Source organism: Rhodnius prolixus, unplaced genomic scaffold, assembly GCF_049639745.1.
Source record: "Rhodnius prolixus isolate KJV_2025 unplaced genomic scaffold, Rpr scaffold_11, whole genome shotgun sequence".
Taxonomy (NCBI): Eukaryota; Metazoa; Arthropoda; class Insecta; order Hemiptera; family Reduviidae; genus Rhodnius; species Rhodnius prolixus.
In genome coordinates this window covers 18,531,914-18,551,600 of record NW_027411625.1, presented here as the reverse complement: position 1 = coordinate 18,551,600, position 19,687 = coordinate 18,531,914, and the positions used below count along the sequence as shown (strand labels likewise).

General features: G+C 32.0%; 1 protein-coding gene across 4 annotated transcripts; it reads right to left on the bottom strand.

Moving 5' to 3' along the window:
- Positions 1–238: 238 nt before the first annotated feature.
- On the bottom strand, positions 239–19,358 carry Rap1 (RAS oncogene family member Rap1). 4 transcript variants are annotated; one of them, XM_074138617.1, is made up of 6 exons: positions 18,855–19,358; positions 13,370–13,562; positions 11,368–11,496; positions 11,032–11,184; positions 9,996–10,087; positions 239–1,684 (listed from the first exon to the last, which is right to left on the bottom strand). In XM_074138617.1, the coding sequence occupies exons 2-5, from the start codon at positions 13,550–13,552 to the stop codon at positions 9,998–10,000; spliced, it is 555 nt and encodes a 184-aa protein (XP_073994718.1). In that variant the 5' UTR covers positions 13,553–13,562; positions 18,855–19,358; the 3' UTR covers positions 239–1,684; positions 9,996–9,997. The 4 variants fall into 4 exon arrangements, with proteins under 4 accessions (XP_073994718.1, XP_073994716.1, XP_073994717.1 ...); XM_074138615.1 differs by lacking the exon at positions 239–1,684 and adding an exon at positions 18,514–18,608 and having other exon boundaries at positions 6,177–10,087; positions 18,855–19,357; XM_074138616.1 differs by lacking the exon at positions 239–1,684 and adding an exon at positions 18,526–18,608 and having other exon boundaries at positions 6,177–10,087; positions 18,855–19,357.
- Between the last annotated feature and the right edge of the window lie 329 nt (positions 19,359–19,687).

Genomic DNA, 19,687 nt, shown 5'->3' with positions numbered 1-19,687 from the left:
TTTGTATTTGCTACACTTGTTATATTTTATAATGTTAAAAATGTAGTAAATACTGTGAGGTTTCGGAATATTTGTTTTTTTACTTTTTTTTTGGTTGGTTTTGAGAATTGTATTTATTTTTCTTCAGAATTACTTGACTTGATTTTTATTATTTTGTTGGAATGACAAGGCTTTGCAATTCTTCAACAAATTTTAAATTGTCTTAAGAAGTTAAGGGACGTAGTTTTCTTTTTACAGGAATTAAGAATATAACTGACACTTTTTAAAAAAAAATTACATCAATTTTGTGTGTTTTTTTTCTTTAATGTAGATTTTTATTTACAATTTTACAAAGCAGGTTTGTTAAAATTGAAACTAAAAATAAGAGGTAAATATAGCATGAAGTCAAATTAAATCTTTTACCATTAAATTTGAATTAAATACATATGTGTAATTTGGTTGAAGAAAGAATGAATTTGGTTCAACTAATAATAATGATAAACTCAAACTTAAAATTTGTTTTGGTTGAAAATGAAATCACTTTAGAAAGATCGTCATAAATTTCAACAGTTTTTTTATTTATTTTAGATGAAAATACGAGTTAATTGAATTTGATTGAAAAAAGTTAAAGAAAAGTATAATTTGATTGATTGCTAAAAAGATGTAATTTTTAAGAAAGTTAATTCCAAATTCAATTAAATTATCATTTTAATTGAAAAATAAAGAATTGGATGAAATATGATTGAGTTTTGAAAATATATTTAGTATGCTAATAAAAGGAAGAATTTGTCAGAAGAATACTATAATTTCTAGATGGGAACGAACAATATGGCTGCTGATACAATTTTTAAATTTAACCTTTACTGGAATCTGTAAAATTTCTGCAAGTTGGAATTTTTTTACGCCTTTAGTGGATATGCTCAGCAATGTATGGGCTTATACACACACTCTAGGCGGTAATTCACGCAGTTTGGCAGATGTGTCTGGTTTACATTGAGACGGGAGGTATTTTGCTGGATATTTTGAGGAGGTTTAGGGTGAATGCATGTAAGGTTCCTTAAAGAGAAATTAATTGGCCTCTTGACTTATGAGATACATATACCTGAAGAAGCTTAGGAGGGAGGACGTGAACTTCATAGCTCCTGCATATTCTTCGAGATGGAAGAGATTTCAAATTGTCTGCTGACAGTCTGTAATGCTCTCATCCAGAGAAGTTATAGAAGCCAGTGTACTTACCAGTTAATATTTTTTTCCAGTTTCTAAATTTCCTCGACAGAAAGAGTTTGAAAAGAATCTACTTCAAAATGCTACCATATTCGGCCAGAATTTGAGTACTGTGTTTTTCCCTACAATATTCAGACCTCTTGATTACGGTCATAACGCTTCCAGTGCATATGAATAAACTCTGGAAGTGTGGCCATTTCTTAATTTTTACTGAAATATATACATAAAATAATCATTGTTATTTTCATCATATTTTCCCCTCGGTGAATTGATTTTTTAGGAGGGATTTCTGGTGCTTTGTTAATATTATTACTATTATACGTCGTATACACTTATATTGCTCTTTCCGATTTACCATTTGTTCCGATCGGTGCAGTAAGTACTTTCGTGAAAGCTGCTCACTTCCCGTGAAGACATTCAAAATAGGGATAGGTAACTGGCTCACTGCTAAAGTGCAGTCTTCTTCCTTCGCGTTTGTTGCCTGAAAGACAAGAAAAGTTGTAGCTTCTGATGGATATTTCATTTACTTATGAAAAAAACTGAAAAAATCATGTTAATTTATTGCGGAAATTCCAAGTTTGAAGAAAAAAAAAAAGAGAGTAACATCTTAGGAATATACGTTTCTAAGTTTTACGGAGACTTAATTGCTAAATATGTATGTACAGGCACATGGTTTTTTTTTCATGGTTCGCTACAGAGTCTTGAATTTTACACTTACAGTCCAGAAGTCTGCGCCTCGCACTCCTGCCACACTTTGATCAGAGATACCCCCACAGACGCACACCTTGCAATAAATAGGCAAGTGATAAATTTTGAAATTGTATTCACATAAAACAAATTGCAATTCTGAGGCTGTATCTTCCTTCATACATTAAGATGCCAATTAAAACCAGCGATCCTACTCATAGACGTAATATTGCATAAATATTTCGAGGATCCTCAGAAAGCCAATATTCTGTTAGAAAAATTCAATCAGATCTGCTCCCTTTATCCTTAGATTCGCTTTAGAAGCGGTTACAATACTAGAAACTAGCTATAAACTGTGATAGCAGACATGTTTCCTAAAACTGCTGAACCATTCCTGATCAACTTGAGGCACAATAAGCCGCACATGTAGTCTATAAAACCCTTCGTCAAAACTCCAGCGATTATCGTTTTGTTAAAAACATAATCAGCCGTCTTTAAAAGCGGATTTATAATCCTTAGAAACAAAAAACTGGATACCCAACACCTGCACCCATCACTCCGAAGAGGGACATTTGGGAAAAAGGCTGGCATTTAGTGGAACTACAGGAGCGACTTTTATTTTGAGATGGTTCCTGAGGGTCATACGACTATTGGTCCGTTATGCCTGAGCAATCCTCTTTGGTTTAATAAAAAAAAAGAACTCATTCAACATGACAATGCCAGGAGCGCACGTAATTTTAACATCCTCAGTAATTTTTAGCTACTCGAAAATTTGCTATTTGAACTTTTTCCCAACCGGAAAAATATTCTTGTACGTGATGGGTGAAGTAGATTCTGCTTGAGAAGATATAATGAGACTCCAAGACACAATGACTGATGCAATCAACAGAAGAAGTTTGGTTTAAAGTAAAGTAATCGCCTATTTTTTCAGGCGGGGCTTAACGTCCAACTACCAATTAGGTGTCGTGGACGGGGACGGAAGGTCATACGTCACTAAAAACAATTTTTTCTACCAAATAAAAAGTAGTACGCGGGATTCGAGCTGGGGATCTTCCACTTACAAAGCCACGCTCTTAAACACTAGACCAACACCCACCCCAAGAAGTTAATTTATTTTAACCAGATATTTGGATTCCTTCCTAGTCATTACTACATCTAGGGTAGAAGCACTAAAACCTTAGGAAATCTTATAATCTATAGAATTCTCTAGTTCAAATCTTTCCAAAAAATCGCCAGTGTTCAAGCAATTTTTTGAATTTCCTACTTTTAAATAGTTAAAAAATTGAAAAAAGCAATTTGGCAATGATATGAGGAGGCTAAGGGAGGGTAGTATTTTAAAGGGGGAAATTACACATAGTGAAAGTTTTATTTCAAGATTTTAATGAAACACGTAATTAATTAAATAAATATATAATTGCAATGTGGCAGTGATACAAGGATGCAGAAAGAGGATAGTTTTTTTTTTAAAGAGAAATTACACATTATAACTTTATGTATAAAATATGTATAAATCATTCGTAATACTAGCGGCTAAGACTTCAAAAACGATTAAACAAAAAAAAAAATTATATTTGGTAAAGATAAAAACTAATCGTCCAATATCTACTTAAATCTTGATTTTTACGAAAGTCGCACTTTATCACTTTCCTTTTTTTTTTTTTGTGAAGAGAAAAATAATTTATCCTGTTACATTATTAAAATTTTATTTATATTCAGAAATTTACCTTTTTTGAGATGCTTTTGTTTTTGCAAATGGCCTTTGTGTAGGTAGCCGAACTGGAAATTTAAAATAATAGAAATTTCAAAGAAATTGCGTTGAGCTGTCACTAGTGGATTCTGCTACAAAACTTTTGTCAAAATGAGCCATCTGGAAGTATGACTACCGAGTTTACTGCGTAACTTTTGCCTCAGCTGCCAACGCAAAAAAAAAAGATTTTACAAAAGTCAATATTTCAAGTTTTTGGGAGAGTTTTCTGGAAACATTTTTTAAAACTTTGAATATACAATAAAGAAAACATTCTATGACTTTTATTTAAACATTTTTGGGGTTCTGATTAAGGGATGAAATTGGCATTCTTTCTGTAAGTACCAAATCAGTACGTTAAATGATCTTTTTTTGATATAATAAGAATTTAGTATGTTGAGTAAGTTTCTTATTTAAACACAAATTTTTTTCCACATTCTTGCACATAATTTTCTAAAAACAAGTTTGCTTATTATGATTTCTATGAAGTAATTACAACAATACATAATCCTGAGTTTTTTCTTGATGAGAGTTTAAAACCTCATTTCTTGTGAAGAAAATTGCTGTAGACATCATTTTTTTCGCTTTTAGTACGCACAGTTAAGACAAAAGAAAATTATATACATTTTACAAACTATTTGTAAGATCATCAAAGAAGTTCCTATTCCTTTCACGCATATTACCGAAACTTATTACAACCAATCTCGATGCTGTGGAGGTAATAAGGTACATATTTTCCGTATTTTAAAAAGAAATTTGCAATCACAATATACATCAAACATAATATGTTGCCACGTTGAAGTATGGATATTTATGGAAAATACACACACACATATTTCTGGCAGCAATGATGAATGTACAAGCCTAATGGTGCGTCGTCAAAATAATACAAGTACGAGTATTTCCTTTATTCTCCTATTACTGTAGTATAAATATGTGTGAAGGTAAAATCGAAATCTATATGAAAGACTAATGATCCGAGCGTTCACGAGTTGGATTGAATGGGAAGTTTAGTTCTTTGTAACTAAACCCAGTGAAGTCACTGAAAGAAATAATTGAGAAATAGTGATGGCATATGTAGAAACGCAATTCCCTAATCATGTTGACGTATGAAACCATAGAAAATGTAACGAGTTAACGTCTTAAAAGAAGCTTTGTATTTAATGCGGAAAAAAGGTAACGCTTATTATTATTAGGACATGGCAACGGAAAAGCTTGTAAAAACCTAGTGTAGAAGTGCTAAGAAAAAAGTGGGAATGTTTCTAAACCCATGCCATACTTTTTTTTTACTCGGCAGGATGATTTAAAACCTTGTTTCCGATAAAACTTAAAATTGGAAACCACCATAAAGGCTATATTTACGAGGTTAAGAGAAATTAACCTAATCGTAGGGGTTATTTTGGAATAACCTTCGAAAAGAAAAGCAGTAAAACATTTTCTGCTTAAAGGTTGGGATAAGCAATATCTAGGTTACTAACCAATTAACTCTTATTTACTTACTAAATCTAAGAATAGTATTGTTTATTATCTTTTATGTAAATGACCTATTTCCTTCTACCTTTTACAAACTTCCAGTTCACTGGCAGTAGCCCGACAGTTTCTGTTTAGAAAGTTTCTAGCAACTTTCATTAACGAACAACCGATGATTAAAGATCTATATTGTTTTAAATAATAAAAATCCTGTTCGCTCAGAACTGTTTAGTTTTTTTTCTGTTCAATTTGATGAGAGATAGTAATTTTAATGATTATATGCAGCTGAATTACCAGAAAAAATGTGTGCAGTTCAAGCGGAAGGTCCCAACGAACGATCATTTGAATCTTGGTTTTAAAAATGCATGAAGAAGGATATTCCAGATTAGAAAGAAAAATAGGTTGGCGAAATAAACATGATCCTCTAACCAAAGCTGAAGTATCTAACAAATATTACCTGAACTGGGGCAGCCCCAATAACTGCAAACCAGTACCTTCTCAACTTCAGTAAAGAATTCGTAATTATTATTATTATTTAAATCCTAAACTGCAAAAACTTGTATTCTTTTTTCGTTGTGAATAGCTGCATCATGTTAGCTCAGAAAAATCCGGCTTTGGGGAACCTAAAAGGAGTACTTTTGCGACAGAATAATGCACGACCCACTCATCGAAATCACCCTGACAACAATTTCAAAAACTTGATGGAATCGGCTACTATTTCAGCTACAAACATATCAGACTTGACGAGAAAACATTATTATTTGTTCAACAGTTCTTTTCAACAACTTAGAAGAAGCCACAACTGCAGTTTAAGAATAATTAGCTTCAAAACCTAAGAAATGGTAAAGTCAAGAGAATACACGGTAAGATGACTAAGTTACTACAGAGTATAATAGGCAATATTTTGAATATTAGCATCAACTTTTCCAAATACATTTATAAATATAACTTTTCGTTTTACTCACCCGTCAATTTACCTACAAAAAAAAAATATTTTCAGTGACAGAATGTTGAGAGTACAAATGCAAAAACACAATTTAAAAAAAGGACAAAAGTAAATAAAATGCCAAAAGAAAATAAAAATTACAATTTATTAATGAAAGTTTGCTATGTATAAATTAGAGGTGATGGTTTCTCAGGAATCTCCAAACAGAAAACTAAATAATAATAATAATAATATGGTTAGCATTCTGGACGAATACAAATTACATCTGGAATATTTAAATAAAATTCAATTTGGCTAAAAAAATTTAAATACTGAGCAAATATTTACATAAAAAATTACTATTTAGAAATACCCTGGATGTTTGGCTTATTAAACAGTTGGGAATTTTTTTTATATAGGGTGATGATAGGACTCCATTTGTTACTGAATACATCTCTGAATAAGAGAGGGAAATTCCAAGACAGTGTGGAGTATAAGATGACTTGGAGAATATTTTTATGCATGATACCACAACTATTAAAATTGTGTCTTTGATAGGACGCCAAATTAGCATTTCACTAAATAGAACCTCACCAGCTACGTGAAACGAAAATTCAAATTCAGGTAAGGCTAATGAACAATTTTACATATCCCTGGCTCGCCCACATGCTGCTATTATATTCTTCATTGCATGCAAAAGGGATATGGTGTCACAGAGAATATGCTTCAATTTTTAGTTTAATATGAGTAATAAAATATCTCCAATTGAAAAAAATTATTTCTAAAAAAAAAGTTAGTTTCTAACATTATCCACTCCAAATTGAAGCGTTGGGAGTCAACTCTCAACTTTATTTTTTGTTTTAAATTAAGGCGCATCAACTTGAAGTAATTAGCGCCGGGATCCTTTTAGTGCACTACCAATTTCCCGTTCTCTTGGTACAGAAAGCACTGTACTTCAATGTACATTCGCGTGAAAGCGGCTCTTAGAAATAAAAAGTCTAAGGAACGCCGTTGGACTCAAATCAAAATCTACGCGTGAGAGAGACCAGTGCACTACTCAGTAATCTAATCTGGTCCCAAGATTTATGAATTAATAAATTTTTGAATGTATGACAGCACTTTCAGTCAAATAAATCTTTTTCTACTTATACTACTTTTTTCGCACATTCGTTTTTTTCTTGAATCAACTTCTTATTACCTCACAACAGGCTAGAAACTGCCAGGCCAGAGTGAGATAAGAATGGTCCTATTTATTCATAGTAAATCCTAGTATGTAGATGGTACAAAGGAAGTTCAATCTGAGACATTAAGTGGTATTACGATTACAAAGTGGTATTATTCGTACAAACTGTTCAAAATATGGTTTGTTGTATACATTAGCCAAAAAAAGTTTAATTAGATTTACAAATGAAATAATCTGATTGAAAGACTATCAAAGGACGCTCTCGTAAGACATAGATTAACTGTAAAATTTTAAAAACATATAAGCCGAATGGGGATAGGAGTTCCTTACAAACTCTGAGCCATTTCTCAATCTTCTAAGGGTTAACTTATCAAGATAATAAAGTATTTTAATAATGTACCAAACTGCTATGATCAGTTCCTTGTTAAGTAAAGAATGTTTGAAAAATTATCAAACTAATTTTTTGAGGGAGTACGAAGAACATTTATTACAATCTTCAAGATAAGAGGGGTTACTTTGCGATCAAATTGCCATAACTTTAACGCTGTCATGTTCGAGGCGACTTCAAAATCGCGCGCTTTAGTTTTTTTTTTTTCAACAATTCTTTAAATTAAAGTAAAGAAAGTAACAAAAGAAAAATGCTTAATATTCTTTATGCAAACGCCAATATTTGCCCTATCTCACTTAACCAGACTAGTATTACGAACTACAAATATATTTTTTGTGCTTTTAAAATTGAACAAAACATAAAAATAATCATAATCATATATAAATATATTCAAAAATAAAGTACAGAATAAATAAATAAAATAAAAATGTATGTTACTATAATAAATTTTATTTTTTGTATAGGCAAAAAAATTGTTTTGTATAGCTAGGCAACTTGTAAAAGATTTTGAATAAATGTGTAGATTAAAACTGACTCTAAATTTGGTGATTTAGTCAAACAATGCTGTTTTTTTCGGATAGGCTAGGCTTACTGAAGAGATAACTTTTAATACCTAATGTGAGGAGAAAATTAGATAATTTTAGATTAAAAGAAAATCTAAGAGCAGCAGATAAATCTTGATGTTGAAATCTTAATTTTCCCCCAGATATTTAACAATAAGCTTTTTCTGAAGGCCGCAATGTACCTTCCTTATCTTTTTTTCAAAGTACAATTTCAAATGTCTTGTTCAGTATGTTGGAGAACACTTTGTACGCTGAGGAAAGTAATTCGCCGGCTGTGCATATAAGTATTTTAAGGCTGTCTGAATGCTTAAATTCCGAAGAAAAAATACCTAATTTTGTTTTTTCCTTTAGATTGTAATTCGATACCGCCATGGCCACGTACAACTGACATTGGATTAGTGTGCCAATAAAATTGTTGCTTGCAAAAACATTAAATTGGTTGTATAATGATGTGAATTTGAAATTATTATTGGATCCGCAGTACTGTTTTCATTTATTCTAATCTGGTTTAGGATTTTCATCCATCATTAGAGAAGGATTCATAAGTGACATAAAAAATTTAACTTCTAAAAAAAAGCTTCACACTCGCTGACAGTCACCAAATTTTGCGTGTGTTAGAGGCTTTTTATGAGCAAAAGTCAAATTTTCTTAAACCTGATGAATCCATGTCAGGTGATAAATGAAAATCTGAAACACGGCAAGAAATAAATTTAAACAATCAAGCCTTAATTGACGAGAGAATGTACGACACTAACTGCCATTCTCAAAATAATAGGATGGACTCTTCTATGGGCCAAGAGAGTGGAAGATTTGGGTAGGGTGAGATCTTTGTCACTGTTTAGTGGTTCGAGATATCAGAAGCTGAAATATTTGAAAATAAAGGAATTAGAGAAGCACAGGGCAGATAAGGAAATCTAAAAATTTGATGAAAGAAATCAGAAGGATACCAAGTTTCTTCTATCTCTAAGAGACTTTTTAATATATCTTTTATATATATATATATATATATATATATATATATATATATATATATATATATAAAATTGATTTTATAATAATCTTTAAGCTAGTAAAGTAGACATTAATTCAGAGATTTGGGCATTCCTATACCTAGGACACCAACAAAAACAGCTCTTAGACTTCAAAGAAGATACCAGTGAATACCATTAAATACAGCTTTTTTATTTGAAAATCTACAAGCTTTTACAAGTTGAGTCTGCTAGTCTGCTATATGAACAAAATGGAATCCAGATGAAAAAAAAAAAAAAAAAATTCAGGGAACATATATATTTATGAAAATCGTTATATATATATATATCTCAGTACCTCGGAGGTATACAGCACTAAGTCCATTTTTTTAAATTTCTTTTTTAATGTTTCTAATACTATTTTTTTTTTTATTACACAACCATCTGTTAACGTGCAACTATGTATTTATTATCCACCAAAGATTTAAGCAAAAGAACTCCCGTGGGCTTATAAATAAGAAAAAACCTCGAAAAAATCTTACATTTGCTCTCATGTAAAAAATTAAAAATGTGACATAGTGTTGTATACCTCCGTGGTACTGATATACATATATATATATATATAATTATTCTTGAAAATCATTTACACAGATTGTAAAATTAATAATAATAATCAACTCTTTCTAAGAACGATGCGACATGGAGTCTTAAAAAGAAAGTATAATTTTGTATTAATTTAAATGTTATTACTTGCAACACAATGTCTGTAGATTTATTTTACTTATTTTTATTATTTTTTTTTTTTAATTTTAAATTTTCTTTGATATTTACACGTGGAAGATATGGCTATGTACTTGTGTTCACCTTTATAACAGAATGCAGAGTGCTTTCTTTTTAGGTTTCTGTTTCTTTTCTGGAGATTTCTTGTTTATCTGCCGCACTAAGTCGTAGAATATCTAAAACAGAATAAAATATCACTATGGTGAATTATAAAGAGCAACATAAGTTCATGCGTTTTTTTTTTTTGCCTAATGTTTAAGTGTACTTAATAATTTTTTGTTTAAAGTTTCAGTTAAGGCATGTATCAACCTGTGTGAAAAGACCTCTAAGATTTTAGGGCGATTTAAAAAATGCTCGGTTGAATGACTTTTCGTCACTTCCTAAAAATAGGCTGTCAAATGCTGTTTTCGAAATAAATGAAATAAATAGGGTAGGCTGTGTTCTTAAGCTCTGTGCAGGGCATTCTGTATCCTTAGATTTCAACCCTCTACGCAATTCTTCAAAGGATTTCATATTTTTTTGTTAGTTTCATTTTTTTGGACGAGTTAGAAGTAGAAATTATTCAAGTCATTATGTTTCCAATAATTAGTTTCCAGGAAAAACAGGATCAATAAAAAAATAATAATGTAAAATTGAGATTTGAATTTAAAATTGTTTCAAAAAAAGATATTAATTAAAACAGTTGTATACTAAATTAATGAGTTTATTTTGTTACTGTTAAATTATTATTTCTCATTTTATCAATGATCACCACAGCCGTTCAGACGTCAGCTGCAGAAGCGAACCCAGGCAAGAAAACGTTCAGGTGATAGAGGCTATGTTCCACTCAACAATAAACCCCCATGTAAATGGCTCCCAGAAGCTACTAAAACGTTCCATGAAGATCGGTTACAAAATTTGTAGAGACGTTGATCCATCACAGCGTTTCCCAACCTGTGGTACGCGTGTTGCTGGTTGGTGGTACACGAAAAATTATCAATAATGACAGACAACAACAAAAAAAAAATTGGAATTCTCACAATTTATTTCAAAGTGTTGGTCAACAAAATTTAAATAAACTCTTCTTAAACAAGACTGCCAGTTTACGTTATTTTCTACAGTAGTATATTTTTATACTTACATCGTTGACGTTGATTTTTGCTTTAGCGGAAGTCTCCATGAACGCACAGTTAAACTGTCTAGCTAGATTCACACCTTGTTCTTTGCCTACCACTCGCTCTTCTTCCAAATCACATTTGTTACCGACTAGTACCATCGGTACATCATCCGTATCCTGTAAAACATGACCCTCACATATGAAGCTTTTCAATTTTTTTGTTGTTTTTCAATAATTTCTAACGTTTCAACAAACTATAACCAATTTAATCCTATTTATGCAAACTTTATTAAGAACAAACTTGTTTAAAGCAAGAGGCCTTAAAACACCGCACAGAAACTGAAAAATGTACATGCTTACCTTCACTCTAAGAATCTGTTCTCTTAAGTCCTGCAGGTCGTTGAAAGTTGATTGCGCAGTTATTGAATACACCAGCACAAACCCCTGGCCGTTCTTCATGTACAGATCTCGCATAGCTGTGAATTGTTCCTGTAAAATGCAGAGTTATAACTATCTCTTTGGAAACAACCGCAGATTAAATATATCTCTGCTTACTACTAACTGCCGACTCTCCGTCTTCTCAGAACTATGTTTAGTTTTTAGGACAAAAATTTTCTCAAGGGATTTGGCTATAAGGATTAGATATGAGTTGTTTCAATATTTTACCTATGACAAAATATTTTCTGCGCATAATTCAAATGCACTGATTGCTCAGTCTTTCGTTCGTTCGATTCGATTATCAATCGATTAGAAGTTTAGGATTCTATGAAGCCAAATTAATCAGGAAAAGGTCACTGAAAACGGTGGAGATCCCGAGCTGATTGCCGTCAGACTAAGGAAATTCTTGGCCTGTCTAAAACGGCTGTAGGTTGGCTTTAGCAGGTCCAGGATCCGCCAGTTGGTTCAGGTGTTGAGTGGACATGCGAATTTAGCATACATCTTTTTAAATGTGGCCTTTCCCCAGTCGCCAATCTGCGCTGGCTGTGGTGAATCCAATGAGACTGCGAGGCACTTTGTAAAGGAGTGTCCAGCTTATTCTAAAACTAGATTCCTCGTCTTCGGGAGGTTAAATGTTTCCCTCCCAGAGACTGTGGCATCTGGTGATCTATACGAACTCTATAGGTTTATGCAGTGATCAGGGCGATTGAGTCGCCATGCTCTCTAGTGTTCTGACGCTACTTCATTAGTTTATTGTACTGTTATCCGGCAATCTTTAGTCGGATATGTTGGATTTGGAGCCCCGGTGTCTTTCATGAGGTAAGGGGTGGAAAATGAATGGGCATTTTGGATTTCCTGCGTTCCTGTCTTGGGAACCGCCCTTTGTTACAATCAATCAATTAGGAAAAGGTGTAAAGTAAAAAGCAAACAGGTACTTAATGAATTGGTCTACACAACTTTTTTTGTTTATTTATTTATTTTTATTTTTTAAATCAAGATTAAAAAAAAGTAACATCAACTTATACACTGAAGATAAAGTAGACTTTCAGTGGTAGATGCGGCTATCTTGGTCAAAGCTGAGGAATCTGCTCCATGCAAAAATACCCGTAATTTTTTTTCGAAATAAGACGGTCGCGACTGCTCTAGATCGACACCTCCACAAAGGCAAAAAAATGAGGGTTACAGGTCCTACAGGAGTTGACTCTGGCTCAACTCATAAACATGCTACTTAAAAATCCAGCGAGTGATCGTTTCATCAATCAAAACGTTACCTGTAATGAAAAGTAAATCTACGCAATCCAGATTGCAGTAGCCAGTGGCTGTGTTGTGGCCCAGTTTAACCTGTTAGAACAATGTGTTCAGTTGAAAAATAAATGAGAAGCATTGTTTTTTTTTTAACTGTGAGAGAATTATACATGAAGAATTAATCTCAAAAGCATTGATTCTCAATGCTACTGCAAACGGTTGAAACGCGCATTGCAGCTTTAGATACCCAGATTCGGTGTACTCACTCAACCAGTTAGTGCACGAACTCTCACACATCAAAATTAGGAAAGCAGAAAATTCAATGCCTTGATAGAATTAAGTTACCTCACCTTATCTAACACCCAGTACCGATAAGCTATACTTGGAATATCAGCAAACATTAAAACTGTCCGGTAGGACAGTTGTATGAGGGTTGTATACGTTGTGCTAATATTCAAAATATAGCTTCTCTCTCATATATATTTATCTGTGAAAATTACATATAAATATACAGGGTGACCAGAGTAAAAAAAAAGTGGGTGGAGCATATAACTCTGGTCACCCTGTATATATTAATAATATATATGAGAATTATCAAACATTAACACACACACACACACACACTTTTTTTGTATTCTACCTACATCATTAAATAAGTAAATTTTATCAAATACGTTACCGTTCCAGCCGTATCCAATATTTCTAACATGCACTGTTGGCCATCAACTTCCACTTGCTTTCTGTAGCTGTCTTCGATTGTAGGGTCATACTTTTCTACGAAGATTCCTTGTACAAACTGTACCGTAAGGGCTGATTTACCAACGCCACCACTTCCTAAAACGACTATCTTGTATTCACGCATGCCTTAAAATCTGTAAACCAAAATTAAAAATTAACTTAGTTAATTAATTTATTTATTTATTGCTTTGAAGTACATACATTATGTCTTATTAAAACTGTCCGGTAGGACAGTTGTATAAGGGTTGATCGTCAAAAACTGCATGAAAAAGCGTAACGTTGAAAAACACCCAACTTTGACAATTGTCTTCTCTTTTTCTATAAAAGATAAAATTCCCAATTTTTTTTTAAAATATTGTGCAAATCCTCCTTTATAACTGTATTTTTTTTCGAGAAATACGTGTCTGAAAATGGGCAAAAACGGCATTTTCAAAAATTGTTCTTGTTACCTTTTTTCTAAAAACAACGTAGCGCCTAGACGCCTGAACCGATTTTCATGAATGAGGTGTCATTCGATTCGGAATTTTATGTAGATGTGCCTTTTGGGGGTCTCGACGCTGTACATCGAATGGGAGAGGAGTTAGTCCCCGTAATGTAAGGCCCCCTCCAAATTTATTATTTCTAATTTCTCTGTAAATCTTGGCCCGATTTTGATAAAATTTGGTAGGATGAAAGGGTTAGGGATCCCCTACGTCCCATTAAAGCGACGTTCTGCTCTTAAGCCTCCTAAGGGGTAGTTTTGCAATCATTTAAAATTATCGTTTCGTGAACCTATTTTCTTCAATGAAGATTATTTGGTTCAAAAAATGATGTAGATTTGCATTTTTAGAGGTCTCGACGCTGTGTACGTTTAGGAAAGAAGTTTGCCCCACGCAGGTCAGGCCCTCTCTAGAACTATTATTACGAATATTTCTACAAAACTTAGTCCGATTTTGCTAAAATTTAGCATGAACGAGCGGTTAAAGCTCCCCTAAGTGACTAAAGTGCCATCATGCCCTAACACCTACTAAGAGGAAGTTCTGCAATCGTTCAAATTATCGACGTACGAACTGATTTTAATCCATGAATTGTCTTTCAATTTGAAATTTTATGTACGGTAGATACATCTTTAAGGGGTTTCGATGGTACATACATAGGAAGGGAGTTTGCCTCTCGTAAATAAAGCCCCCTTTAAACGGTTAATAATAATAATTCTGTAAATCTTCGCCCAACTTTGATCAAATTAGGCAAGAAGAAGAATTTAGAATGCGTGACGTTTAAATTTCATCCTGCTCTTACACCTACTAAGGGGAAGTATTTGCAACCATGCCATATTCGCAGTTTAAGTTCTCTTTGCCCGTTTACGGAGAATTGTAATGGAATTTTTCTATTCCAACCTTAGAAGTTGTTAGGATCACAGCTTGATTTCTCTTACATCCCTTCAGAGGAAGTAGTGTTATCAAAATTTATCTTACTGCTCTAATTGGAAGCTACTGGTAATTGCAATTTTCTTTCTACTATCCGTCTTAATTTGTTGTAATTATTCATCACCTAATTCAACATTCTCCATCTTCTTCCCACCAACTTGTTACCATTCCTCCATAACTTGTGTCAGTTTTTTTTCATCCTAGATCTTCCAACTTATTATTCGCGATACTCGTATATTTAAAAAATCATTGGATATATAAATTTGTCCCAACCGAGGAATAAAAAAAAAAATCTATCCAAAAGGTACAAAAATCTCCTTAACAAAAACTTACCAGTTTTAAAAGTTAAGTATAAGGGTTGGTTAAACGCCAAAAGGTACACAAATCAGCAAGTAACCAACATTTCATTCTTACTTTTTAGTAATTTTTTAGAATGTATTAGATGTCACAGACCATTTTCATGCATAAAATCTTTATTCAGTAACGAGTTGCACATATTTAATTTAGATTGTAATAAGAGGTATTAAACCAGTCATGCACAGTTTAAAAAAAAAATTGAATGAAAAATATAGTTTTTTGACGTTAAAAATTAAAAATGCATATACCAACGTACATACCGATTCTATTTTAATTTAATGTAATATAAAATAGATATGCTTATTTTTAGTTGCTTATAACAGCAGTACTCAATTAAAGGGTTACATTAAATTAAAGTTTGAAAATGAATGAATTATTATTACAAGTATTATTTATTTGTTATTAACTATGTAATTTGTGCTCACGTAAGACGAATTCATGACTAAAATTCGTTTTAACTCGGTAATTTAAATTGATGCAGTAAAAGACCAACTCCAACTTTCCCTTTTTCTTTTTAATATGCGAGTGAATTTGATGATTATTCAGAATTAAGATGAATCACAAGAATAATTTGGAACAGGGTTAAAATGAATGCCTTTTTAATACTAATAACTATGGTGATGAGATACATCTATTAATATTCTAACAGAAAAATATTTATAGGTGATAAAAGGCCAGCATAAGGTCTGTGACATCTAATACATTCTAAAAAATTACTAAAAAGTAAGAATAAAATGTTGGTAACTTGCTGATTTGTGTACCTTTTGGCGTTTAACCAACCCTAATACTTAACTTTTAAAACTGTAAGTTTTTGTTAAGGAGTAAGCAAGGAATTAATTGTGTTTTAAGGGATAATGAAAATAAATACATAATTTCAATTATCACATAAAATGAAAAAGTAAATAAATATTAAGTTTCTAATTATGTAAACAATAAAGGAAGGAATTGGAAGAATACTAGCTATTCATCTTGTTGAGATAATAACATTTCGGAAGATAAACCATATAAACCAGGGCTTCCTAACAATAATGATAACATTAACTTAAAAATAATTTTCTTTTATTTAAACATTTGAATGTGTTGTTCAGTTAGGATTAATTCTCAATATCTAAAAGGTTAACTAAATTGTCACTGTTGGCATTGAATTTTAAAATGTACGGATTTAAATTTTTATCTCTGTACAATGAAAATTTTTAACATTGAAAAATAAAATGGTAAAGATCATCATTTAAATTTAGAGAGTACAATGAACAAATAACATCAGGATTAAATTGATGTTTTTCATTTTTAATAATAATTCTACAAAATTTTCGACCCATTAAACGCATTTGAGCTACCAGCCTAATTTTTTCAATGGTGCAGTTAAATAAAATATATATATATATATGTGTATAAATTTAACTGAAAGAACAAATACTTCGATAAAAGAGGCTAAAAGAAGATTTTAAATATCCTTGCTGAATAGAATATATTATCAAAAGCTTGAATTATATCATTTAACACAAAAAACGAGCTACATTACTGTTTAACCATAAATGATCATAACCAATGAGAGAAAGTTGAGATTTAAAATGAGAGAACCAGTTAAAAGGAAGAACAAAATTTAACATTTATTGGGTTATATGTCTCATCCGGAATATTTTGTAAAGAGCAAAACCACTCCAACATTCTTTTAAACACTTCCGACTTACTATGCCTTTGACCCGTTCCCAATCTGATATGTATGTCCTAACTCTGGAATAACATTAACTCTTTGTGATACATTTACCACACTTGTTTTGTACATTGAAGTACACCAATCTCACAAAGATGGGAGCATTATAAAGCTAAAAAAATTTATTTTATTTTGTATTAATTTTTTGGTTTGGGACACTACAAAGCTAGTAGTAATCTCCAGAATTATAGCAATGTTATTGGTCCGGACTCTTGGGAACAGAACTGTTTTCTCCATTAACTTACTTCCCTGTAATACCGCTCGCCGATTAACAGTATTTAAAACCCTTTTCAAGACCTAAGTAATTTTCGTTTCAACAAACAGGTACTTGCATTGAAAAATGTATTTATTTGGGACAACTCGAACAAACGAAAAATATGGATTGGGTCTGGTCCAGCATCCCTCTCCTTCAGCAGAAAGATTTAAGATAAATGCTGTGCGTCTGGTGAAACTTCAAGAACTTCCATCATTTCACGCCGTTTGCAGACAATCGCGTAATTAGATCTGGGAATCTACTCCAGTCAGCTACAACGCATTCCGTTACAGCTAAAATATTTAAACTTGGGTAGAATAGAACTGTATTCTTTCGTCAAGACTGCGCAAGACCGCCGCAGCTCAAAAGTGCGTATTAATAGTACATTTGAATTTGGAGATTATCTCTGACCCAGCTTTACTCTCCAGGCATGACACCACTCTCTTGTAACAGTCGCGTTCACACTCACTTTTCATCGGTAAAAAATACCATTTACATAGGATGTGATGTTTTTTTTGTTCGCAAGGATAGCTAGTAGTTAGGGAAAAACATTAAAATTATTGACTCAACAAAATTTAAGTTGTAGAAAATATTGCTAGCATATGCTTAAGAGTTTATTGCAAACATAGTAATTTATTTTTTTGCCCATTGCAAGAGATGTTCTTCACTTAAAAAAACAAAACAAGAAAAATCTGATTGATTTGCACGTGAGAGATCTTTTGGAATAAAAAAGCCATGAACGTGATAAACGTACAAAAATAAATAGATTAATAATAAAACGAAAGAAATAATATCTGAATTCAAAATTACGGTAGGTTCAGTCAACTGATGTGTAAAAATTTCCAGGTCAGGAAATCTGTTAAAGCTAAGATAATAATTTACTAAAAAATAATTTTGTCAGTGGTTGCATACGCCTGGGAAGCCCGGGTGCAGGACGCTATAGGATTCTAGCCACCTGAAACAAAGGTTAGTTTAGAGCAGGCTATGTGCCCGTTTAACTAGACAGGGTAATGGAAAATCCGAATAAAAGTAAAGCGCGGTGAGAGCACTTTCTCGAAAGTAGCTGTAATGGCTGGAGTATTCGGAGTGGAGAGTGAAAGACCTACAATAAAATAACCAGAGGATGTCAAGAATGATTAACAGAAAAAGGGCGCATGGAGTTGGAAATCAGGATGAATGGCAGATCATCAGTATAGTCCAAGGTGCTACAAACGCTGTGTACCCCTATCAGTAAATAAGTAAAGGATTTCTAAAGCAAAATATTCCTCTCAAAAAAAAAAAATTATTATTATTTTGTACCTAAAAAATAATATGAGGAAATATTTTATTGATAAACTGCGCAAAACGTTTAATACCTCAGCACTCACTTTCATTCAATACTAGGGCCTGGATGTTCATATCCCCTTTAAAATAACATGAAGTTCTAATAGCTAATAATAGTTTGTATCAACTGAAAAAAGGAAGAAAAACATGTATAAATAATTTTTTTTCAGAACGTGGCCAGTTAAGAGTAACAAAAACTGTGACTAATTAAGGAATTGTAGTCAAGAGTATCATTTTTTCTTTTAAACACCTTTTTGAAATTTAAGTTGAACACTTTAGGAACTGCAATTTTGAAAATACTACTTTAAATTTTTCAAAAGTCAACCTAAAAAACAATATACTAGTTCTATTAATTCAAAAATTAATTCAATACCTGTTTATTATAATGAAAAGTTTTGTAGAAAACCAATTTTTATACAAAAAAAAAAGGTCTGTTTCACTAATATGCTATAGAAAATAGAATTAAAAAAAAAAATTCACTAAAATAACTTCAACATAATTTTTGCATTTGAAATAATAATAAAACAAAAAGAAAAACTAAATTCTTATTTCCACAATCATAATCCGCAGAAATTTATTAGTTGTTTTCACTAGTTATAGTCCACTTAATTAAACCAAAACTTAATTTTTCACTTTTAAAAATCCTTTACATACATGAGGAAGTTAATAGTATTACGCGCACACAAAATTTTACTCCAGTTTTTTAGTGTCTATTCTATCTATTAATTTTAAATTAAAATTTACTTTGGCTAAGTAATTAATATATAAAAATATGTGGGCTATTAAAACGGTATTTCGACTTCACTAAATACCTAGCCTTTTGCACACCGTTACACAAAACAAGGGCGATGCCTGACAGACTTCCTGGAGAGTATCGCTACTACAGTGTTGACATTAACTAGACACTGTTTTTTCAATTTTATCTCTTTTTTTGGGAGGGGGGAGGGAATTAAAGTTAATACTATATTGTTAATTTTTACTTTTATAAAAAAGAATATAAATAATTCTTATAATAAAAAATAATTCATATAAACATTTCAAGTGTGGTACATTCCTCTAATTTTAATCAGAGGCCTCCCTCATCAATTATTTTCCATAATAGTTCAGCAATTATTATACAAACTCCTTAACAAAAACTTACAGTTTAAAATGTTAAGTGTAAGGGTTGATTAAACGCCAAAAGGTACACAAATCAGCAAGTATCCA